The 25,553-nt window shown below is 37.3% G+C and overlaps 1 protein-coding gene across 4 annotated transcripts in view; it reads left to right on the forward strand.

The window, feature by feature from the left end:
- The window catches only part of ATRNL1 (attractin like 1), a 430,566-nt gene that overhangs the window by 323,653 nt on the left and 81,360 nt on the right, over window positions 1-25,553 (forward strand). For 2 of the 4 annotated variants that reach the window (XM_021537271.4, XM_085582891.1), the window contains one exon: window positions 19,824-21,726. The exons of the other annotated variants lie outside the window; for them this stretch is intronic. In XM_021537271.4, coding sequence (XP_021392946.1) covers window positions 19,824-19,883 — 60 coding nt within the window. In that variant the 3' untranslated portion in view covers window positions 19,884-21,726. Of the gene's footprint in view, window positions 1-19,823; window positions 21,727-25,553 lie in introns of those variants that run through there. 4 annotated transcript variants of the gene reach the window in all.

A 25,553-nucleotide genomic window follows, 5' to 3' on the forward strand; every position in this document is an offset into this window, starting at 1 on the left:
AACTGTCATGTGCTTCTGTGTGCCTTCAGGCATTGATCATAAATGTTGTTTGAATTACTTTCTCCCATCACTCACTTGTTGAGCTCAGGGTAGAGCTGCACCAGGTCCTAATGCAGCACAATATAGATCTTCCAGTGTACCATTAAAAGGAAAGTAGTGAAATACTCTACTTTGATGGTTTATTGAGGAATAGTGGATTTGTGTGCATGGTCAAATACAGAGTAATTGCAGAAATATATATATATTTTTTTAATTGAAAAATTTTAGTTTTCCCTTTCCTGCTATAATTAAATGGTAAAAGAAGAGCTACAATCTGAATATTTAATTTTTTTCCCTCAAGAATAATTAGAGCATCACTTTTTATTCTATTAGGACACTTTCATGGTCAATATTCACTGAAATGACAGCAAAGTGCAGCATGTTTTGATCTAGTGACAGTTTATAACCAGTTTGCAACTATTTTGCAAAACAAATAGCTAAAGAAGTATTTAAATAAACTAATCCAGATGTCTATCTCATTAGTGACATTTAATTCTGTGAAGATGTAGTAGCTCAAGGTGAAAAGGAAGAGAACTGAAAGGAGTACTTAGTGCAGGTACACATGCAATACACAGAGCCATTGCATGCACCTCTGGAAATGGCAGAAATCCAGTGCATTTAGTGTGTGATGTCATGCTTTGGCTTTTTTGTTTTTACACATGCATTTGGGCTTGAATTTATGTGAGAGGGCAAAGTCAGAGAAACTTGTCTAGCACTTGGGATAAAGGATAGGGGGGTTTGTGAAAGTCTGCCAACCAGCTAATATTTCAGTAACATTATTGATCGAATCCAAAAAACTTATATATCTTGTAATAATTGGAATTGGCTTTCTTCCAAAATGTTCTACTGTGCAAGTTGAGGGGAAAAAAAATAAATAAAGGTTTGATTACAGATTTTAGGATTGTTTGAGATATGACATCCTAGCCACTGAGTATTTTGAGGATAAGGTCTAAAACCTTGAATTTATATTCTTTAGAAAGCCAGCACAGAAAGCAAAGGGTAGAGCTGATATTTTTGCAGCAATCTCTGTAATAGCCCTTGCTGCTGAGGTGTGCTCTATTGCTCCATTTCAGACAGTTTTTTAAAGGACTTAAAATGTCCAAGTGTATCATAGAACTGCAGCTGCCATTAAGAGGTGAAAGTAGTGCAATCAACTCATTATGTGGGGCAACAATTTTAAATCAGCTGGGAAAGTCAGAAAGCATTATTCAGAAGTGCTTAAGGATAAAGCATTATTCAGAAGTGGATAATGAGAGCTGGGGGGCTGAAGGAGAAATTCAAAAGCTCTTCTCTACAATGGGTTATAATTGATCATTGCATGGTACATCTGTGTAATTGTAGGGTCTTCCACATGCTTCCCACTGCTCACCTGTCTGTCCGTCTCTAACTAACCAGCTTTTCTCTGGTAGGCAGATCTTCTCCAAGCACCATTCTGTTCTAACATCATGATCATTAAGTTTGTTATAACGTGAGCCCTTCTGACAGACAAATGCAGCTATTTGTTAGCTGTGTATTTATGGCACTAGAGATCATCTTCTCATCAGCTCTTTTAGAGATTTCACATTAACAGGACCAAGGAAGTGATCCTTGTTAGGAGAGCTCATGTTAAGCTGAAATTCAATATTTTTACTTACTGAATTTGAATTAGGCAGTAAATCTAATATTTAGAAAATAGCATTCATCATGTACAATAGAATTACAGATAATTTAGGTTGGAAGGAACCTTCTGTAGTTATACATCAATCAAGGAGACTGGGGAGGAGCCAAACCTCTGAGCAGAGTTAAGCCCCCTATGGTGAGATTGTTTAGGACCCTGTTTGATGGTGTTATGAATATTATTAAGGAAGCTGATTCTGCAAACTCACTGGGTCCTGTTCAAATGTTTAGCTACTCTCACTGTGGCCAGCCTTCACTAATATCTCACCAGAATCTCCCTTCTTGAAATTTCTTTCCACTGCCTATTTTATCATCCTTGTGAGAAAAGGATGGAATTACCAGAGTCAGCAAAGATCCCAGGTTAGGTTTCTGCTTTTAAGACTGAACAAATCCCTTAATGCCAGACTTTTATTCTAATGCTTAGGCCACCTCTATCTCACTGTTTTGTTTGCAAAGATAAAATGGAAGATTTTTTGATAGTCTTGCTGAAGTCAATGTGAGCACCATCCAGCCTTGTCTTCCTCTGAGTCTGTCATACCAGTACCAAAATTTACCAGGTTGGTGAGGCAAACTTTGTCTTTCACAAGTCCATGCTGGCTATTCCTTGCCAAATTCTTGTCCTTCACATGCCTGGACAGGGCTTTTAGGGGGATTCCCTCCATAGTCTTCTCAGGCATGGTGGGGAGAAAGTTAGGTTAAGCAGTCTGAATTTCCCCAGGTCTTCCTTCTTGCCTTTCTTAAAGATGTGTGTAACCCTTGCCTTTTTACAGAGATCAAGAATTTCCCTAATCACCACCACCAGTCAAAGATGACAGCATCTTCTCAATGACATTGCTCAGTTCCCAGTATCCCTTCTGTTCCTGGGGAGTTGTCTGTATCCAATTTAAGTGGTTCCCCAGCTCATTATTTCTCTACTAACTCAACCAGATGTAAAACATGAGCAAAAACCAAAATCTGTGTTGCTCAGGATTTCAGGTCCTTTTGTGTGTGTGGAAAAAAGTTGGCTATAAAGTTCTTGCAAGAACTGGAGAAGTTTTGATGTTAATTTAATCAAAGAACTGCTATAAAGGCATTTCCTTCAGTAAGAATGCTCAGTCTGTTTTTCTGCTGATACTGGTAAGAAATATTTCCCAAGTTTTTTTCTTATGCCAGCCCCTAAATTTCTCTCCTTTTTTTCCCTGGCCTTTATATTTTAGTAGTTGCAATGTGTACCTTTGTATACTATACAGCATTTTTTAAAAAACATGTTTAAATTTTGGCAGTGCACGTGCAGTTATAAAACACAGTTGGGAGTTATGAGTTATTTGTATAGTGAGAGAAGTTTGGGGTAGGGTTTTGATATTTTTTTTTTTTTTTTATTTCACAAGCTTTGTGGTAAATTAGGCACTGGACAAAATGGTAATAACCCAGAAGAGCCCAATAAACATGAAATTTTCAGAAGAACTTTGTGTGAATAGCAATAATTGACCATAGAAAGCATCCTTGATATGGGTAGAGAAGGAAAAGTTTCTTTCTTTTTATTTTTTTGTTTTTTAATGCAAGATACCTTGGCTGGAGTTCAATTTAAAGGTGAACTATACTAAAGCTGCTTTCTATACTGTACAAATTGGTAATGTTTTTTTAGTTCTTCAAAGAAGACACTAAAGAGAAAGTAGATTTCAGGTGCCTATTACAAAGAGTAAATAAGAAATTTTTTTCCTACATCTGATTTTGTTTGCTTGATTATTTTTTTCTTCTTTTCTTAGTAACATATATGTGTTTGACAGCTGCATTTTAGGAGAGCCCAGTGTTAAAAAATCATCTCTTTTAAGAGCATGCTAATATTTCTTTGCTACAATCTTCTCTGAAATACCCTGACCCCTCTTCTTAATTGTAATGAAATTTTATGTAACTAGATGGTACCTCCTTTTTGCAATAGGTGCATTTATTTGGCTAATTAAAAAGTCTCAGCCCCGTCATACAGACATAATCTTTTACTAGTGATTTATTGCTACAGTTCAGTGTGTGAGTCTAGGCTGTGTATTTTAGGTCAACAGGTGTGCTAACAAATATGATTGATATATACACAAATCTGAATAACACGAACTGTATCTTACTAATGGCTCTGGTTTTCCAAGAGAGGTGATGGAATTGTGAGCTCCCAGGTATTGTAGAGTGAATCATCCCAAATTCCTTTCTCCTAAGCGTGTTAGATTACTAAAGCATATCAACAGAAGCATCAGTGTGATAAAAATATGCTTTAATTGCTTTCACAACAGATGTGGTTATGGAGTCTGAGCTCTAGTTTAGTGGTATCCTTGTAATCAACATCTCTTCATTTCCACTCTTCCAACAGATAAACCATGTTCAATGACAATCTTTGTGATATGTTAACTTGTAGTTGTAAATAATGTAATGCATGTCCTATTCTTTCAAGCATGTTTGCATGCAGTCTTGTCCTTTGGAGTAAAATTCAGAACAAGCAATTTTATAGTTGGGTACACTAGGACAGAATTTACAAACAGAACAACTTGTGTGATTGTTGTACCTGTTTTTTCAGAGAAAACCTTTGAGTATGTGATATGATACAGCTTTTGAAATTGGAGGACTGGCTATCTTGGAAAGTGAATCCACAGTGTTATATACAAATATTTGAACCTGCAAACTGAGAAACTGTCCTCTGTCTTTGACGTGATGTTCTTAATGCAGATACTGATCTACTTCTACAGATGTTTTAATCCACTATGAATGTGACACTGAACTTATTAAGTGTTGCTATTGGTACCCTGTTCCGTAGCTGGAGATGTCAGTTAAGACAGTGCATTAATAATTATGAGGTACATAGTGAATCTCTTAAAATTTGTATTCAGAAATTTCCTGTCACTAGTTTAATGAAATTATAAGCAACTTGAAGTCAATGTGACACAAGAAATGTTACTCAAATGTCTCATCTCTAATAAATGACAGTAATTAGCCATATTTCAAGGAAAAGATAATATATCACAGATAAGGACGTTCATATTTCATAAAGTGCACATTATGGGAGACATAGGGCCAAATGAAATCTTATGTTACACTCCTATACAAGCTCTTCTGTCACAGAATATAATATTAAAATGATCATTTTAAAGTAAGTTTTAAGATGGAGAAAACTTTTGAAAATTGATGGCTTTAGTGAACAGTCAATAGTAGTATTTATTTTTATAAGGACTAGTGGAATACTTATGGGAATTAAAGACAGTTTGATTCAACTCTGGCCATTTCCACAGTGACTCAAACAGTGCCAGCTTTCTTTGTAAAAAAAGCTAAAAAAACCAAAACAATTGTTCTCAAGTATCTAAAAGTCCTTTGCTGCTTATAAAGCCTAGCATGCATCACTGACCCTGTGATATGGGGGCCTTGGAAATGACCTGTGGAAAGGGAATGAGGCTTCCCACATTGAGTGGAAATCCAGATCTTTTCCTTCCATGTTACAGTGCTCGGAGGTTCAACAGGATGTAGTTGATTGATACCAGAATTTAAACCATCCCAATATCTAAAACTGGAAGTATCAGGTAAATAAAAACATTTCGGTTTACCCTCAGTAATTAAAAGGATGGAAAGTTGTGAAACGGTGATGAATGGAGTGGGTAAAAGCTGTGATTTAATCCAAACCCTCCCCATTGCAGGAGCTGCAGTAACATAGAGACAACTATTGGAAAGCAGCAGAAAGGGGAACCTCCAGGTACCTGCCCTTATCAAAGTGTTCCCATGTGACCACAAAATGTGTGTGTGAGTGAGAAAAGTAGTGGATCCCAAGAAGGCTGTGGGGCAGCTTTTGTTCCAGTGCTGGAACTGCACACAGGTGAGGGGTAATGTGGATGAAGCCTACAGCTACAGGGGCTGTCAGCTTGGAAAAGGTGGCCACAAACCAGGTTCTGCTGCTTTGTGCAGGAGTGAGGCATCTTCTCATCTTAAAACACACAGTGAGGGCTCATAGGAAAAACCATATTGCAACCCTCTTTAATTTCTCATGTGAAAACGTTTGTGGTTTCGTGTCACAGTTTATGATTTTGTATTCAAACTATAGATTAAAAAGCATAATTGGTGCATACCTGACTATGTTCAGGAGAATCTTACTGAAAACAGTCAGTCAAGCTTATGATTCCTGTATGTGGTGCTTTAACAATTGTCTGCTAGGAACCTCACACTTAAGTGGAATAAAGGGGGGAGAATATAAATACTCTGGCATTCTAAAATCTCTTGAAATTCATAAGACTTGTTACTGACTCTGAGGAGAAAACTCAACTTTTTTTTAAAGTAATTTTCAATCTGTTTCCATAAACATGATCTGTAGAAATAAAGGTTTCTTTTACAAATTAATGCATGAAATTTAATTTCCTCATAAATTGCAATACTGTTTAAACAGGCATTGTATTTGAAAAGACATGTAACTTTTCTTCAGTAGTACTTGAAATGGAGTCATAGGTCTTTCTACAGGTGACAGATTCAGATTCAGAGTAGCAATTTGGAAGGAATAAAAGATATTCTGTGGACTGGAACAAATATTCCTGTTGTATGAATTCTATCTGAAGCATCCCATTGATGTGCTTGTATGTTCAGAGAAAATTAACACCGTTACAGTTCATTTTCCTTCCTTACAATGTGAAGCTGAGTTATCACTGTTCTAAGGGTGTGGTTTCAAAAGTGCTTGAAAAGCTTGCAATGCTCCAAATTGTCTAAAGTGTCATCATTAACAAAGAGAGCTTATTCCAGTATTATCTAAGAGTAATTTTTATATACTGAGAAGTGTCTGTGGTGTATGGAGTCAGGCTCCCTGAAGTGTAAATGTGCTTTTGCTGATTGATAGCTTTGCATAATTTAAGTAGTAAAATCTTTACAATGCAGATGAGAACCTTTGAGGGCAAGCAAATACTATAGTATTTCAGTAGCCTTGTAGCTATTTAAAACATTCTATAGTAAATTATTTATTTCATGTTTAGCTTTAGAAATGCTTCTTATGTATTAGTAGATATCCATCCCACTTTACACACAGAAAAACTGACAGAGAAGAATTGGAAGCAAGCCCAGGTTTTTTTGCTCCTTATCTAGTGACCTACTCATAAGTGACAGTATTTATATTGGTCCTTCCTATCTAGATATGGCTTTCAGCATAAGAGAGGCAGTAAAATATAGTCCAGTAATTACTGCAGCTTATCCTAAAAATACAAGGCCTAACTAGAACTCATTCGGAAATATATTGTCAATTTTAAACCACAAAGTGTTGGGATAAATTTCTCCCAGATTTTGCTATTGTAATGCCTATTGCTGTAGTAATCCATTTTTGGGTGCCTGACTCAGAGCTGAATCCAGAGGCATGTGTGGAGCAGAGCCAACAGGGAATACTGAAAAGGGATTCCTCTTCCAAAGTACCTCAAACACGGCTGAAAGCTGATTCTGTCAAATCAGGATTTACATCTAAAAATGATCTCCTGCAGTTGTGCTCATCCTTCTGCTCCCAAAAACCAGAGAGAGGGCTGCTGCATTTCTGCTTTGTGCAGTGCCTCAGACAGTCCCTGAAAAGAAGAGATGGGTGTGCCAGGCCATCAGCAGCCAGCAGGGAGAGAATCATTTCTGTGACCTGACTGTGAGGCTGTAGGCTGCTTTTGTCATTTTCTGCCATAACTGTGACTCTGCTATTGTAGAGAAAAGGGTTCTTGAACTCAACAAATTTGGTGGAAAAATGACATGTGACCTCAGCTGCTGTCCTGGGAGACAGAAGATGGGGATGGCTTTTATAATCTCTGCACTGAGTGATGTCCAAGCCTTTAATCCAGTTATACTGAAGTAATGTGTAGTTCATGAATTGCCCTTCAACTCAGAATCAAAAACTTTGTCTCTCTCTAGAAATATAATAAAAACAGGTTACAAAACTGTACTTTGACCAGGTCTAATTAATCCTGAGTTTTTCATTGTTTCATATGAAACTTGAGCAGAAGAATGTTTACTTTTGTTTTCCTGCATGTACTTCTGTAAGAGATAAAACACGGAAGTCATTATCTATTTTTAGACTGCAGTAAATTCTGAATGTGTTAGAGTTCTTTGTGTACCAACAGGAATTTATTTGGTTTTGGACTTAGGTATCAGTAAAGTAACAGTTTGCTTTTTGGTTTTTGTTGGATTTTTTAAATTATTTTTGTGTGTTTTGTGGGGTTTTTTTTGAGGGGGGAGGGAAGAAGGGTAGAGGAGCAGGCACCAGAGTTATCTCAGTTCCACACATCTTCAGTCAGATTGACCCTTATGAATGTAGATCTAGTCTTCCAGGGGTTAATAATTTTCAGCTGTTTTTTATGGTCTGTTTAAAATCATATTTTAACTTGAGCTGTGATAAATTTAAGAGCCACTTAAAGTTGTCTTGCCTTCATCCATTAAGTCTCAGAGTCTTCAGCTTTTACTGGTACTTGTAGATTTTGATTTAATAGTCTTTTGAAAGTTGTTCAGTAAAGCAAATAGAGTTCTTGACACTTCAAAGCATATTTCCAGTTTGTTCTGGAGGTCTCTGAATGCACTGCAGTTCTCCATTTTCTCTCTCCTTTGCGTGGACCAGTAGTGGTACCAAAGGATGAAATCTGAGAGTTGATCATAAACTGCTGTGGTTTTGTTAAGGCTTCATTCTTGGTAAGGTTCTGGTCAAAAATGATAACAATTTTACAAATCTGTGTAGAAGCATCCCTGCACTTGTCTGCTGCTGTTTCCCAGTCCCCCCTTAGGAATGAATGCATTCTGTGTTTAGGTAGGACCTTGCTTTCAGCTGTGTTGTCATGCATACATTTTCCTTAATATTGTCTTGTACAGAGTGTCCATCAATGGTAAATAACATTTTCATACAAATCAATATTATTTATAATCTGAAAGCTTTATTAGAAAGACTTTATTCCCATGTAGTGATTAAAATAATGGGTTTTATGTGCTCAAGTATCAGTTATAGGATGGCAATAGAAATATTAGCTTTTACTTCATCACAATTTGTTATAACCTGCTTGTATTTTGATGTATACTCCTACTTGGATCAGTCAATTCTGGTGCTGAACTGAAAGTAAGATCCACTCATAGGTTTTCAGTCATGTGCTAACGCCTTGCAACCTTGAAATATGACCTTTTTTGTTCTGTTGTAATTGAAAATTTTTGTAGTTCTAATTTTGTAGCAGTTTAACTAATGAAGTATGAACATATTGCTTTACAGAAAATATCTTCAAAACAGTTTCAAAACTGAAGCAGTAAGTAGTTTTTTCTAAGTTCCCAGCATACTGAGAGGTGAGGAGTATATTTTAAATCTATTAAACTATTATCTTGATTTACTGAATATAGATCATTTTCTTTTGACCTCTTTTGTGTGTTTATAATAAATTTATAAACTCGTAACCGAGTCTCCTGCTGGAAGGAAAATGTCAAATACCATATTTCCCTGTGCCTTTCAGCTATCAAACTCTTGCTGACAGGTGGGAATAACCATTTGATTCATTTCAGCACAGATTTGTGAGGTGTTAGCTTGGGTAATGATACTAAATTAAATCTCTGATTACCTCCTCATTTGTGTCACTGTAGCTGTGAATCCAGAAAATCCATTTAATGTTATTGGGGAGGGAAATATCAGACTTAGAGAAAAGAAGAATTCTGAGTTGAAGTAAAATGTCATGTTATTAGTCTGACTTGAAGCTAGAGTTAAAATACTTCCTTGCTCATGAAGACATGTCTGATAAACAGTGGTGCTGCTGTAGTGCTGGTTATGTGCTGTTCAATTTTTAACTAGGTTGGTCAACATCTGTGTTCAGCCTGCAGCAGCTTCCCAGTGGAAGCTCAGTCTGTAGCTCTAGGACAGGCTTAGTCCATGGATTACTTTTTGCTAACAGAAATGATTTATGGAAGCTCCCATAAGGAGAGAAGTCATGAGGCAAAGCACAGACAGCTTTTCATGCTGTAAGGGAGAAGATAGAAGGAAGAGTCTGACCTATTTTTGAGATGGCATTTCAAAGCTTTTGCTGTTGGACTTTTTTATTTTATTAAAATAATTTATGTTATAAAAGGAAAGTTGAAAGGGCTTTCTAAATATTTGAGTTTATTGCTGCTTGTTTGCAAATGTGGTTGATCTTCCTTGAAGTCAGATTACAGGAGAGTGTTAATACAGTAGTTATTTGGAAATGTGACCTGCCTTGACTAACAAGCATGCTGCACACTCATGTGAGGTACCTGCAGTAAGTGCATGAAGCTGGGAGGAATTTTTACACTCAGTAGTGTTTGACAGCTGTGAGTACAAGGTGCTGGGCTCTGTCAGATGCCTATTGCAGGTGTGCTGGAACATTGATTTGTTTGCCAAGAAAAAAAGGCTGGTAGTATATTAATTTGAAAGAATGTATATTTACAGTGGTAGGCATGGACTGACATGGTTCCTGGATGTAAAGCTTTATGCAGATTAATAAACTCTTACATTATTATGCCATCTCACTTTTTCATTGTAGTGTAACTGCATGTTTGTCCTCAGACATTGTAACTGAACTTCAGTGACTGTTGAAAATCTGGAAGAGGAAGGCATTTCCATAAGAGTATTAAATTATTTCTGGCTGACAGCTTCCTCAGAGTCTTTAAGAAATTGATGTTTTCCATAATTTTTCAAAGGCTTCAAATAGGCTCTTTGCTTAACTTTCCTGTTCCCAGTTGCCATCAAATGCCCTAGAACACTTCAGGGAGTGGATGGAGAAAGCACAGGATGAACCAAACCCATCCTGTGGCCCAAACCAGAGACTTTTGTGTCCTTTCAGCCTGCTGTGAGCCTTCTCTGCATTTTCCTCTTCAGCATCTGGACATCAAACTGTCCATATGTGCTGAGGTGTATTAAATACTTCCACAGAGTGCTTTGGCTGAGTCAGCCAGAAGCAGCAGAGGACACTGCATCCATCCCATTGTTATTAAAAGCACAGACTCAAGTCTAATACTGCAGCAGTAGGCAGGCATTTGTAATGAAACATGCTGCTAGTGGGAAGAACAGGGGTGTCTGGATGGTGAATAAAATTGCTAAATATTTTCCAAGTAGTCAATGGCAAATTTGAGTTACAGTCTGCTTTAAATTATTTACAGAAGAATTTAAATTTGCAAACTTATTACAGCAAGCTGCTGCTTCTAACAACACTCAGGTTCCTGAGAATTCAATGCTAAAATGAGTTATTACAAGTGAGTTAGCTGTCTGAAATTAAATTAGGTGATAAACAATTCATTTCTCTGCAGTAAATTGGCATTCATGACAACTAGTTCTAGTATGCACCTGAACCCATTTTTCTTGGCACTTCATAAAATTGCAATTGATAGCAATTTGTATTGACAGACTCTTATTGAATATAATTCTCAACAGAAACTAGTTAATCAATTAATTAATCCTAGTGTTACTCAAGTTTGTTTTTATGTTGCTCCATCATTCAGAAAATTAACTGTTAACATTGTTTACAATTAATATCACTTAAACACTTTAGTTTTCATTGGCTGAATTACCAAGCTTAGACTAATTAAGTAAGCATTAAAGCTTTCTGAATTACTTGCAAAACTGAAAATTATGCATGCTAAATTGAAAAACGCACAACAAAAACGTTTCTATGATCCATATCATTATGCAGGATTTCAAAACAGAATGTTTGGTCTTCCATTTCCTCTTGAAAGCTGCTTGGCTGCATGTGAAAAGTCCTAGCCTCTTCTGAAGAGACTTGAGGGAGTAATCATCAGCAATATTATGATGAAAAGAACCATCAAATCATGTTCTTGTAAGGCTATCTAATAACCATTTGCATTTTCCTTCACATTTAAATCAGTCTTTCTTAGAATTCAATGTTGCAGAGGAGCAAATCCATCCCACTGCCAGATGATTATGGACAGATGCTGTAAGAATGTGACTGCAGTGACAGTGCAGGGAATGCCAGGATCCACCAGCTTGGAGCCCCCTTGGAGTCACAGGGGCTTCCCTGGAGAGCGAGGTCCTGCTCACCTGCCTCTGACTGCAGCAATACATTAACTATTTTGATTTGTGTTGACAAAAAGTTAATTGCATAATATCAAACCCTTAAATTCCATTAGATGCACTCTTGCCTTATTACACATGAGTCCTGGCCGAGAGCCCTGCTTTGCCCATGTAAACACAGCATTCTTCTTGCAAATTGGGAGAATGGCCCTGACCACCTTTATATGATTAAAGGCCTTTCTTTCATGGAAAGAAGTAGAACTTTCTGCTTCTGAGAGAGCTCTGGATTTAAAAACTAATATTAGTCTTGTCTAGGTGGCAATCAGGAGGGTTGTATGTTTTATTTAGGTCCATTGGTAACATTTGTGTATGGTTTTGTTTACCTCTGGTTTTCTTCAGCAGTTTGTACTGAGTGTCCTGGTTTTGAAAGCTTTTTCAAATATCTTAATGATGTATGAAGTGTGGTGGGTACATCTTTACTTGGTCACTGAATAACTGAATGCAGTACAAGAATTTTAACAGTGAAATGAGGTCATTTTCATCTTATGAGTCATGGTTTCAGGGAGGTGGAAGGCACACAGAAGTCATCCAAATGCCTGCTTGCTTCTTGTGGGACTGGCTGGAGGAGAAGCTGGAAGGAATCCTGGGCTTTGTATCTGAGCAAGAGGTGCTGTGGTAGCTGAGCTGCCTCGGGAGGAATACCCCAAATGTCTTTTACTTTGTTGCTTCCTTACCTTGGAAACAATCAGGGATTCTCTCAAAATCACTCCTATTGTCTCCTAATTACTGTCTATGAGATTGAGCCTGAAAGATGTTGGACACATCTCTTTGATATACTATTATTAAGGTAGAGGATTTTTTCTTTTTCTACTAGATAATTTAATTGAAATCAGAACCTGACCTGTGGGGATGAAGGAAACCTAACATGAAATGCTGCAAAATTTCTGGTGCATACCTTTTTCAGACCCCTTTTAACACAGGAGGGCTAGGATGTGATAAATCAGTTTAGATACCAAAGAACTTGATTGGGATACTCAATTTTACTATAATAGCCTAATCTAAAATACTCAGTCCTTTTCAGCTCCTCTATACTCTTTTAAAATTGCTCCTAACAAGTACAATCTCTAAAAATGGGGCATTTGAGAGAAGTTAATGGTGCTATAGCTACTCAGGATAACCATTACCTAAGAGTAGCATGTGCTGCCTAAGCACAAGGCTGGATACAGTGAATGGTATCAAAGGTGTTCTCTGGCAGCTTGGAGAGACTTGAAGAGGAAGAGGTATTTACCATTTGAAATGTGCAGTTAGGCAAAACCACAGGTTTAAAATAACCCACAACTTCATTGTAGAAAGAAATGCAAAGTGAAAGAGAGGCTAACCTAGATTTCAAGTTCCCTTCTGCTTAGATTTTGCATCAAGTTAAACTCCAGGAATTGGGACTTACCTTACTCTTAATTTCACTTTCAATATCAATTCTTTGATATTTTTATCAATGCTTATTCCACTTAGTTTGATCAAAGACAATCTCATTACACTGATTCCCTCACCTTCTCTCAGAAATTTTCATGCAATTAAATGCTTGCCCTTAAGTTACCAAGTGTGATGATACAGTGCTGCAGTGAAATATGTATCCTGCATAACTTTACTTGCTGTGGAAGTTTGACTTGCCTTATTGATAAGTTAGATTTAAGTGCTCAGTGTGACCATTAGCAATTTCTCTGTAATTATGTGAAAAGTTAAAATAACATGAGGAAAGGAGACAGATTCAGACTTTTTAGTATGTCAAGGGAAATGGAAGTGATGAAAATAAGATTTCCCTAGTAAACTGGGAAGAACAATGAAAATAGTTTTAATTCAGTCAATTTCTGTTCTTTGTCAACAATCTAATCACTTTAATATTTAACTGAATCTGCTGTTCTTTTAGGAGAGGAGGGGGACTGTATCTGAGTATGGATAGATAGGGGTAAATTGCCCGGGGTTTTGTTAGGGTTTTTGTTTGGTTTTGCTTTTTGTTGTTGTTTTTAAAGAACACCTCCACTATCCCTGCCAGGATCCCAGGCTTTCTAGCCTGAACTTGAAAAATCAGATGCTGTTGCTCAGATCACCTAACCCAACTCCAGCCTGCCAAGGAGAAGGCATGTCTCTGAGATCTTCTTTGGCACAATTTTGCCCATCTTTACCTGCTGCCAAGTCTCAGTTCTGCTTTGGGAGAGGAAACAGAAGTATTGGAATATCCTTGCAAGTCTCTTTCATCCTGGCAAAGAAACACAGTTGACTCCATTAGTGATAAACATTAGAACACTGTGTGCCTTTTACTTCAGAAGCTTTTGGCCTTCAAGGTTGCATATTTATTTCTAATCAATTAAGGAAAATTGAAAGAATCAGGAAAAACCATATGTATTGCATGCAGAGATGATATCATAAGTTGTGTCTTTTATTTACTAGGGTAGTCGGAATGCGTGTACAAAGACAAAAAACTTGCTGCCATTTATCATTGACTGCCAAATTAGTCTCTGCAAATAAAACAACTGGGGGGAAAGCAACTTGATGGACAGGGAAGAATCCAGCTAAAAATGACTTCCCTTGGGAAAAAAATACTGGTAACAAAGATGGTTTTTAGGTTCTTAATTGTGGCTCAAGTTTTGTGATGCACAGCATCACAAATGGCAAATCTATTTCCTGAAATATTGGCATGGGGAGCAATCAGACTGGTGACTGCGAGAAGGCATAGAATAAAAATAACATTGAGAGCAGTAGATTATCTTAATAAAAGCATATGCAGTCATAAGGAAAGGTCTTGTGCTTTGAATTAAATTAGTGCTTGTAAGGTTACTGACCCCCTACTAAGTGAAAATGTTCTGTCTTCTCTGTGATGTCCCCATTCCTGAGCAGACCTGCTGCTGCAGGATTAAAGGATAGGTGGGTACCTTAAAGTTTCCAACACCTTCCTTAGTTCCATCATCTTATTTTATGTTCTTGTATTTACGCCAGACCAGAATCTGGCTCCAAATTTTCACCTTATTTAAATGAGGAATAGTTTCTTCCCACCCCAAGAGTGCTATATAAGCACAAACATTTTCAAGAAATAACATCTCAAAGTACAGAACTACTTTCTTCTTCATGTTGTGTTATCTGACCTTTCATTGGCATGCCAGTTTAATTAATGGCGCATAATTGCATCCCACTGCTGACAAAAAGCTGCAATGTTGTTTGCTTTTGTTAGTCAGGGCCAATTATCTGTAAAGTCACCCTTTTGAATTTTCTACAATCAATCATCACCAGTGTATGTAAAAAAAAAAAAGAAAAAAAAAAAGCTATTTCATCAAAAGGTGGAATTCTCTCACCCCACAGTTGTGTACATAAATACAGCAGTGTCCTTTCTGTCATCTTTTTTTTATCTCAAGTAAGTGGTGATTGACAAAGACTCACTGGAGTAGGGTATTGAATATTCCTAGAGAAACTGTTCTCTCTAAATTTGAAATCTCAAATTACTGCTAGGTGAATTTCTTCTTTTAATTAAGGTATTTCTCAATGGGAAAAAAAATGTGTTGTGTTGCTACAAGAACTTGACTTTTTGTTCCTGCATATATCAACTCTCATTTTTGATGGAAACCTAAATTTTTTCTGGATGTCAGGATTTATCTTTAAATACACATCAAGCCTTTTTACTCAAGAAGCAATGAGCATTTTCTAGTCGAAAAAGTTTGAGGCAAGATAAGGGAAAGTATTGCTTCTATCATATAGTTTACTTGAAAATTGTTGTTCTTAACAGATCATTTTGACTAAGCAAACTGGTTTCATTTACATTCAAATTTAAAAATAAACCACAGAATTTTATTAGGTTGGGTAGATAATTGTAACTGGAATATTGTTGAGATCATTACTAGCTGTATATTGGTATAAGATTTGGCAGCTTTTTCACTTTAAAAACAGCATTTCTCTTTATTCCTTTCAGTGTTATCTGTTTAAAGATAAAGAGCTGAAAAGAAAAGGCTACAGATAAAGAAAAACTTGGACTTTAGAAAAGTTGAACATTCTTAGAAGTGGGTGATGTGTCAGAAGTGGTCTTAAAAATAAGTCTGTATCTGTATTTTGTGCAGGGTAAAAATACAGAATGCCTTAAAGTGTTAGATCTTAATGAAAGTGTTGGAAAGACTTCTACAGTCACTGTCAGTCTGTGACCTGCTCAGATTCTAAGCAGAGCAATGATCACAACTGATCATCCGTCTTTGAAATGAATACAGTAAATTCAGGTGTGGGATGTGATCTAGTGAGGGAATGTGGTACTTTTGTTCTTCTCAAACAAAAGTGAGCAATATAATCTGACTGCAAGAAAGATCTATACCCCTCAGCAGAAGAACACATCAAAGCTTTTTATGGCTAGTACACTTAATTGGACTATTCTAAAAATCTGTATATCAGTCAACAGGCAAGTCTGTCCTTTAGCAACATAATAAGTGGTGAAAAGTGTAAGTTTGGGTATTTGATCATCTGTAAAACATTTGTAGCCTCCTTAACTACTGAAAAAAAAAAAAAACAAAAAAACAAAAAACAAAAAAAAAAAAAAAAACAAACCAAAAAAAAAAAAAAAACAAACCTGTAATGGAAATTCATTTAAGCAACAGAGCACTGGAGAGTTTAAATTACTCATCACACGGGAGCAGTAAGAGGATTCCCACTGTCAGCCTGCTTGCAAAACTGCTTGCATGCTTTCCTTCATTTCCTCTTCCTACACCTTTCTAGCACTTGGGTGGATGTTGCAGGTGCCCTTGTGAACCATGGGGTGAGGCACAAGGGTGTCTGGCAGCTCAGTAACACAGGCTGTGTAAAAAGCTTGCTCTGTGGGCTGTGACATCTTGTGAAAGAGTTATCAAAGCCTCTGCTGCTCTTAACCAAATATGACAATAGGCAAATGTCCCAGTGCTGAAAATGCTGGAGTCAAAGCAAGGCCTTAGAGCAGGTCAATTATTTCAATTATCTGGCACTCATGATGAAAAATAGCAGCAGCCTTTAGGAAATATGCAAGAGTCTGGTGACTGCTTGATCAGTTATGACAGTGGCTGCCAAATATCACGTCCCATCAGGTTTTTGCAAAGGGAAAGCTTGGAGCAGGTATAATATTTTTAGCTCTGCTCCATCACAACAGAGTTCTCAGGAGGTCCAACAGGCCACCAATTGCTCAGGTATGGTATCAGTGGCAAAAATCACATGGCAATAAGTAATCACAAAGAGGGCGAGTGCATGGAGCAGATGGATTGCTGCAATTATTTGGGCCCTTTGATGAATCAGAACTTCAACTGCCATCAGCAGATCCTGTGGCTGGCAAGTAATAACTGCACTGCTATGATATAACTTAAAAATCTGGTGTGGTTTAAGTATTTCAACAGCTGTAAAGCTCAGATTTGTCTTGACCCACAGCCACTTCCAGTGCTGAAAGGGGAACACTGAGAAAATTGTCTGTGAGTGCTTCCAAGTACCTCGTGGTGTGTCACAGTTTGTTTTTGCACTGCAGAGAGAACTCTGACCCAGCACCAAGCTTGTTGTTGGCACCTTTTGATTTTATTGTTTTTCAGAAGTCAGCTGGGGAAAACTAAGGACTATTTAATGTCAGTGCCAGGACAGAAACCAACAGCTTAGATCTGGTTATAAATAAATTTAGGAAGGCTTCAGCATCCAGAAAATGATCCTTCCTTGTATGTTACACTGGGTTAAAAATCTGCTAGGCCTGAAATTTGTTGTAAAAAATTATTTAAGAGCATAATCTCTCATTTTGCCTTCAGTCTTCCTTTGGCCTGTTGCTAACACAATCTAATTTCTCTTTTTACATTTATTTTGATGTTAAAACAAGCTTATGATTTTTGGTATTACAATAAGTTACGTGGTACCTTATATCACTATGCCCTTTCAGCTAGAAGTTTTTTATTGACTCTGATGCACAGAAATCTAGTTTACACATTAAAAGCTAAGGAACAAAGAATGCTAAAGAATTAATAAACTTTAAAAACCAAATCCCATTTAAGTCTTATCAAATCTAAAATCTGATATTGGTTTTGGTTGAGCCTTGAAGGCAAAATAAAGAGTCAATAGGAAGCTTCTGTTTGAGCTAATATGACTTGTTAACATCTTTCAAAAAGTTAATGTTATAAAAGATTTGATTTCTAAACCCTTCAGTGCCTTTAAAGTCACCTCAGCACCTTTATCCTCCTCATCATTTTGCTTTAACATAATGAGGGATATTGATTACATTCCATCCAAAGAAGAATTAATCATAATAAATATCCTTTATCTGATCTATCTATTCCCCACTGCAGGGGAAATTGGCTTCTAATTTGAGATCAAGAACTTATTTTTGATAAGAACAAATATCACAAACTGATGCAGAATTTTGTGTTTTTTCTCGATTTCTTACTGGTTTGAAATCTGCAAAGTAACAAACACTTGTCACTGCTGGTCGTTCTCACCCAAAATTGTCTGGAAGTTACTAAGATAACCTTTCTGCTTGCTTTTACATCTTTAGTGTAATGAGTGGCATTTTAATGGCATTCAGATGTTACCTCTTGAGATCAGCTTTCCTTCTTTTTCTTTCCTTTCTTTAATATTCTGACCAAACAGTGTTAACTCAGAATAGTTCAAAATTTAAGCTCTTACACAGCTCTTCTGTTCAGATCAGATTTGTGTCTGCCCCTGTGAGTCAAAATGCTAATAGCTGCACAGTTGCCTTGAAAATAGAAGACTTTAAAATATTAAGGTTGAATTATACTTTTTCTCACTTGTGATTCACTTAACTAAGACAGAGTATGTTTCATGCTTTTCTTGTCAAAAAACTTGAAATTTGCTTGAAGTTTGCTCATCAAAACTTGAAATTTGCTTTGGAGTGAGTTTTTTAAATAGAAGTCCTTCAGAAGCTACAGATAAAGTAGTAATAAAATTATTTCAAGTATTGTAAAAAATGGCGAAAACTGACAGCATTGCATTTAAAGAAAATGTTTTGTGGTGTTTTGTTTATTTTTTAAAAATATGCTGAAGATTGACTCTCCTCTAGTTAGGTCTTTTCATGCTGTTAGAACAAGGCACACTTGACCCTTTATTGTAGAAACAGTTTGTGATGGAGTCTGGCAGGGTGGTGCAATAGCAGAGGCTTGGTAACATCCAGAAAAAAATAAATAAAACTGAAGTTACAATGGCTTTAGGTGAAAGAGGGATGGGAAGAGAAGTGAAAAATAAAACAGTAAAGGAAAGAACTGGAGGTGACTGTGGGGAATTAGGCCAAAAGTGGTCAAGAGATCCCAAATAGGCTGAGAGACTCTGGAGACCAAAACTGAGTTGTGAGTGATGCAGAGAGAAAGGCCAAGACTAAAATCTTAAAGGGTCTCATGGAATTAAAAAGGAGAGTAGCAGGGACAAGCTACCTGAAAAGAAAAACAACATAAGGAAGAAAGGAAGAGGTGAATAGATGACTCTGGAAAAATATTTTTTTAAAAAGGACAGAAAGGATTGGAAAACATATATAAAAGAAAGGATTTTTGAGGAAATATTAGTCAGCTAGATTATTTGGAATAACAATGGACAGGTGAAAGAATGGTATTTGTTTGAAACCAATATTAGCTTGCACCTTTTTTATTTTAGACAATCACAAGTTACAATTGCAGGAGTTTTTGCTTTGTGTTCTGTGGCATTATCATGCCCCTTTAAATAACTGGCTTGTTTCATCCCAGAGGAAATTTTGCTTCTCCCTACTCCAGTAAAGCAATTTAAGTGGATACAGAACCTCCTCATATTCTAGAGTTTTATATTCAAAGTACTTTTAGTTGTGTAATATACTGATAGGATCTTTTATCACAATTCTTATCCCCTTAGAAATATTGTCCCAGGAAAGCCAACAGGTAGTATTTTTAAACAGCTGTCAGCAGAGGGGAAAAATATTGTGTTTATATGTGTGTTTTTCCAGAAAGCCTATTTCACCTTGGGAACACTTAGCTAGAGGGTTGACCAAAACTGAACCTCCAAAAACCATAGAAAAAATGTTTCAATGTGCTGTGGTTTTAATTGAAATGCCTCTGCATCCATTTTTCACCTTCGACACAATGCTCTCATACAGTGGTCCTAGAGATAAAGCCATTGAAGATTGTATTTGAAGGAATGAAGATAGTTTTTATTGGTGTTCTTTTAGGATCGGCCACAAGGACTGAATAATGCTCCCAAAGAAATACGTTTGGATGAAGATGACTGAACATGCAGATCCAAAGGCCTTTTAGGATATGGTGAACCTTTGGCCTTGGATGAAGAATGTTCTTGGATGAAAGAACTCCAGCTGAAAGACTTTGTCTTTGCCTTTTGCCTTGCAAAGATATGAAAGACAGAAAGGAAGCAAAGATTTGCAGCTGAATTCTTGCAGGGTGCAGTTAAGTGGCTGACACTGGCACGCAGCCAGCCTCCCTCAGTACTGTGGAATGTCACATGCCTGTACCCCTTACCTGTCTCATGGGACTCCCCAAAAGCCTCACACACATTTTTATGGTTTTTTTGCTTTCTGTTTACAAGTTATATCCGTAAATTTTAATTACATAGTTTCTGCAATGATGTTAGCACCTCTGGGGTTTCTGTATGTCATGTGTAGCTCTAAAATGCAGAAAATACTTATTTATGCTTGGTTGATCAGATTGTACCATGCTTGTACCTGCAACTGAACAGGCAGTTAACTAATAATCTTAGCTTTTCTTCATGGCTAATGACTTGCCTAAGTTTAAATGGCAAGAGTTCAGTGCCTCAGTCAATGAGCTGACATTCACAATGTGGTCAGCCACGGCTGCCTGGGCATTCAAACAGATTTCTTCCTTGAACCTCGGTGTTAAGTCAATAGGAGGATATCTTTGTACATTTCCTTACTAAATTTTCAATACTTGAAACTTGATTATACATTTAATTATTTCACCTCTTGAAGTGTCCTTATTTTCACTTTATAATAAATTGCAGCTCTGTTAGACCAGTTATGTTTAATATCTTAGAATGACTTGAACAGTGTTTGCTAAGGTTGACCTTCAGAGTGTGTCTGTATAAAGACACGTTGCCTAACCACGTTGGTTACCTAAGTAATTCTGCTAATGTGTAAAAAAAATATTACTGCATACAGAAAAATACTGTACCAAAGTTAAAGGACTCATTTTGCCTTTGTCTTTCCTAGAATCAATCCATGTGGGGAGAGGTTTGGTGATTTTCACTGTCCTGGGTAGCTGTGTAATTCTGTTGTGATACCAAACCCTGCATCACAGTACCTTCTGTGCCATCTGGGCTTGCTTAGTAAGTCTGCAAGAATTTACAGTATCTCTGTTCTAAATGTGACCCCAAGCCCATGTAGTCACCACAATTCTCAAAGGACAGACCTGAACAGAAACTCTTTCATCAAGAAGTTCATCCTCCTCCAGGGTAGCTTAGGTGAGCCTAGACTTCCCAGATAAGGACATATTAATTCTCCTAAATATGCTCTGCCACTTAGAGTTTTTCTTCATCAGCTATTTTATTTTCCTCCCAGCTGGTCTAGCTTTACAAATGCAGTTCTAGAAGCTGTTTTTAGCCAAGGAGACTTTTCATATGATGATATGGACAACTGCCTCTTAACTGCCCTTCACTTTTTACCTGAAGAGCTGGAAGGCAACAGCCTGTGTTCAACTTGTGGCTTTGCTTGCTTTTCTCCTTGTGTCTCCCTGTGTCTCTTCCTCTCTCCCCTTTTCTGACCTTAACTCTTCATACAAATTGTGCATGGCTACTGGAAATGCCAGTTACTGCAGATTCTCTCTGCTGGGTCGGATAATACAAAATAATTCCTGCTGATATACATGTGTTTGTGTATTTATGTTTATTCATGTGACATACACATGTTTGTGTGTGCAAATTGTTAACATAAGCTGCTACCAGCTTGTAAAAATGCATTGAGACTATTGGAATGTGTGTTTACATAAAGAAAGCTAGAACATGAGATACCTAGGTGCTGGACAGTTACACTGCATTGTTTATCATTGGTTATTAATGTACTGATGCTGTTTTCTTACTGACCAAATAAAATAAACCCTTACCAATGCTTTGCTATTGAGTAGTGTGTGTGTGGCAAAGAGGACCAGGGTATTTCTGAAATAGAAGACAAGATACCAGGAGATATATCTGGCTTGACCAAAGCAATGTGTTTTTACAGTGATCATGCCCAAAACCAAGTCAGTCATGGATTAATTTGAAATATCTATGTGAACTTAAGTTCTCCTCTCCATTGACCACCTTTAAAATTGGGCAACATTTCTGATTTTGAAAATTTCATCCATGTCAGATAATGTTTTTATGTGGCTTTGCAGCTTTTCCTAAGACTGGGCCTTCCTCTATTTCTGGGCCATCAGAGGAGTATTTGCTCTTTTTACAGAGTTATTTTCTATGTGGTTGTAGTGGACACTTTGCTGAAGATATGAAGCGGAAAAGTTTGGTGGTCAGGTATGTGGCTTTCAGTCTAGCTTAGTGCTTTGTTCCTCTGATCCTGGAGCTACCATGCTCTGTTACATATGTGAACAGCAGTCAGAATTAGACTACAAGATTTTTTCTTTTTCACATGTTTTCCAGATATTCCTCATATCCTTTTTTCACCTTGTTTTAAGCATCAGTAGTACTATTCAGTTGGCAAAATAGTGTTGTGTGTTTACCTCCTTGGTCACTTGTGTAGCTTCATCTCACTTGGATAGAAATTCCCATGCTTATTTACTACTACTCTACATAATCAAGAGTACTGTAAATCCATGATATAATTCTGAAGGAATATTAGAGAATTCCTAGATAATCTTGCATGTGAGTATTTCCCCTTCTATTTCCCATTTTGTGGACATGCTCAGAAGTTCTTTAGAAAGGACATGATAAAAAGGTCTTCTACTAGATCCTGTTTTTTGTTTGTTTGTTTGTTTGTTTTTTCCTTTTTTTTTTTTTTTGGGGGGGGTTTGTGGGTATGTAAAAAAATCTCCCTTTTAACTTCCTTTAAATCTGAACTTCTGTGCTTGGGTCCTGGTTAGGAGATGACGCAAGATGTGACTTACTCATTTTTTGTCTAAAAACATTTAGCCAACCTTAAATTTATATGGGGGCTTTTTTTTACTCCTTGGTTTTCTTCTGTTTGATTTTGTTTCTCAAAGAAAAGCACAAGGGGTGACATATCTACTCCACACAGAGTAGATGCTTGGTATTGGGGATTCATTTGTCATGAAGACAAAACATAACAAGATCCTAAGGCTGAGCCTGAAAGTCAGAGAATTTGATCAGGAAAGATGACGCACATTTTCAGAATCCAAAGTATTTTATTATTGGAATGCATCATTCAGGGAATATGATAGATTTTCCATTAGTGGAAGTCTTTGATCAAAACTGCATCTCTTTCTAAAAGAGGAGCTACTTCAAGAGCAAACAGCTGAGCTTGATGCAGAAATTATTGAATGAGGGTGATTTGTCCTTTTTTAAATGCAGGATGAGTCAGATATGGGTGCCATAATACTACAAGTAGTAGTAGTTATTGTGTAAAAGTAAGATTAGACATTTTCTACAGAGGTGGCACTTGGAAAAAATTGTTAAACTAGAGCCTAAAGCTACTGCATCTCGTGCTGCTGGCATCAGAGGATGTGTATGACAAATTATAAAGTTAATTTTAAGGGTAACCTTGTGTGCATGTGATCTCAGTAATGTCTGATGAAGCAGACAGATGCCTTTGTAAAGGCTGAAGATTTGGAAAAAAATTTGCAACAGCTTTTGTCTTCACAGGTCAGAATTATGTGTTCACAGGGTGATGTTACTGTGGAATTTCTTCATTGGTGGCTGAAACAGTTACCCAGAAAGATTTGGGATCTCTAGGTCATTCTCAGGTTTAAACTGAAGGGTTTAACTGTGTCAGGAGAGGGACACAGCTGTCATGACAATGTCTGTGTTGTGAGTATGACACAGTCCCTTACTTGGTGCTGGGGCACTGTAGTTGCCAGTGGTCAGAAGTGCAGCAGGAGAAAAAAATCCTGGCAGATTGGAAATCAGGGCAGCAACCTCTGCTGGCAAGCAGAGGTTTTGCTTCCGGAGCTATTTTTTTTAGGGGAGGTTTATTTTGGGTTTTTTGTTGGTTTTTCTTTTGTTTCAGTGTTTGGTGTGGAGGAAGTTGCTCCCCAGGCTTGGGCCATGCTTTTTCTGAAGTGACAGCTGAGATCTACAGCTGTGGCACCCAGGCTCCAAGAAAAGGCTAAATTGCCTGGATTTCAGCTGGATGTGTTCACTGGATTCCCACTAAGTAGAACTCTGCTATCACATGATGCCTGTTGCAGGATTTGGGTTGACAGCATCATCACCACTGCTGGATTACAAGCATGTTATAGCCCTGGACCCTGCATGAGCTTAATGCTGGACAGAACAGCTCCCTTTGGAAATTATGGTTTTAAATTAGCTAAATTACAGAATCAATCTTGCAAACTGAGATGTCTTATGAATGTTTGTGTGCGATCACAGCCTTCCCATTGTGGCATCTTATTTTTCATAGTTCTTTTTACTGGACATACTTAATGAGAATCTTTCTGTACTACAGAGCCTGCCTCATAAATTAGGCTATTTTCAAATTGTTGTGCATTTTACAGTTATCCATATAATTTCCAGTTGTTTTCCACAATTGCAGAGATGGTCTAGAGGTGTTTTTCTGCTCTGGGTAGTAATTATTTTTAGTTCCTGGGTAGGGGGTATGTAGTGGTCACTGATCCCCCAGATCTTCCTTATCTTGCCTTTTTTTTTTCTTCTTTTTTTTTTTTTATTCTCTTCTGTGTGCTTGTGTCTCTGACCTGTGCAGAGACAACTGAAACTGGAAAAGTTTTGCATTAATCTTTTGTCCTTCTGGAACAGAAAGCCTTTTTAGGCTTTAGAGATGAAGTTTATTATGTTATAGGCCTTTCCCTTATGATTTTTATGATTTTGACCTAATTTAATTAAAATCTTTGGGTTGAGTTTTTAAACAGTGCTGTTATTTACCCCACATCTCTTAAGCTTCACTTTTCCAGCATCCTTTTTTTAGAAGAGATATCAGAGAAATCAAGGTTATAACTTTGTAAGAATCTCTTGTCCTCCTAGATCTCTTTTCCTTCTTGAGGAAGTTGGAACTTGCTTTTACTGTGTGTATTTTTATTGTGGAAGTCTGTTACTGTAAATGTGGTCACATTATAAACTCTTATTGATAAATGTCCAATACCCCTCCTTCTGATAGGAGCAGCCACTGCTTTCACGAGCTGCTATTGCTGCGTGATGTGGCAGGAAGGGGAGAGAGGAAAAGAGCAAGAGGATCTGCAGGGGATAATTTTCCTTTGGGATTTAGGGAAAGATTTTCCTTCATCACATTAACAGGTGTGTTTCAAGAGCTTTGAGAGAGGTAATTTGCTCCTGCAGAGCTTCTGCAGGCAAAGCATGAACTGTGAAAGGCTCTTAGCTCCAGGACCAAACAAGGCAGCTCTGCCAGTCTCGTTGTCCCTTTCTTCTATTGTCCCCTGTGGTCCTGGCATGGCACAGCCAGCTTTGAAGGCAAAGCCTTTTAGGGTGTATGAGACCAGGCTGCAGCTCTGGAACTGGCCTGTAATTCTCCTTTGTGCGTTGAGCTTGGTAACAAGCCATGCTCCCTCCTCACTATTGAAATGTCACATTTTGACACTTCTCCTTTGTATGAACTTTCATATTCTGTTGCTCTTCAACAATGCTTCAAAAATCTTTAAGCTCCCTTCCAACCCCTTAATGCTGTATGAGAAGTTCTTAGCTATGGTAAAGTAGGTGTGTGTTTCAGAGCCTTACAGCTGACTTTGTGTCGTTCCTTCCTAGCAAGAAAGGTGAAGTGTAGCTTTTAAAAGAGCAGAAGTCAAACTTGGATATT

Source organism: Lonchura striata, chromosome 6, assembly GCF_050655825.1.
Source record: "Lonchura striata isolate lonStrDom1 chromosome 6, ASM5065582v1, whole genome shotgun sequence".
NCBI classification, from domain to species: Eukaryota; Metazoa; Chordata; class Aves; order Passeriformes; family Estrildidae; genus Lonchura; species Lonchura striata.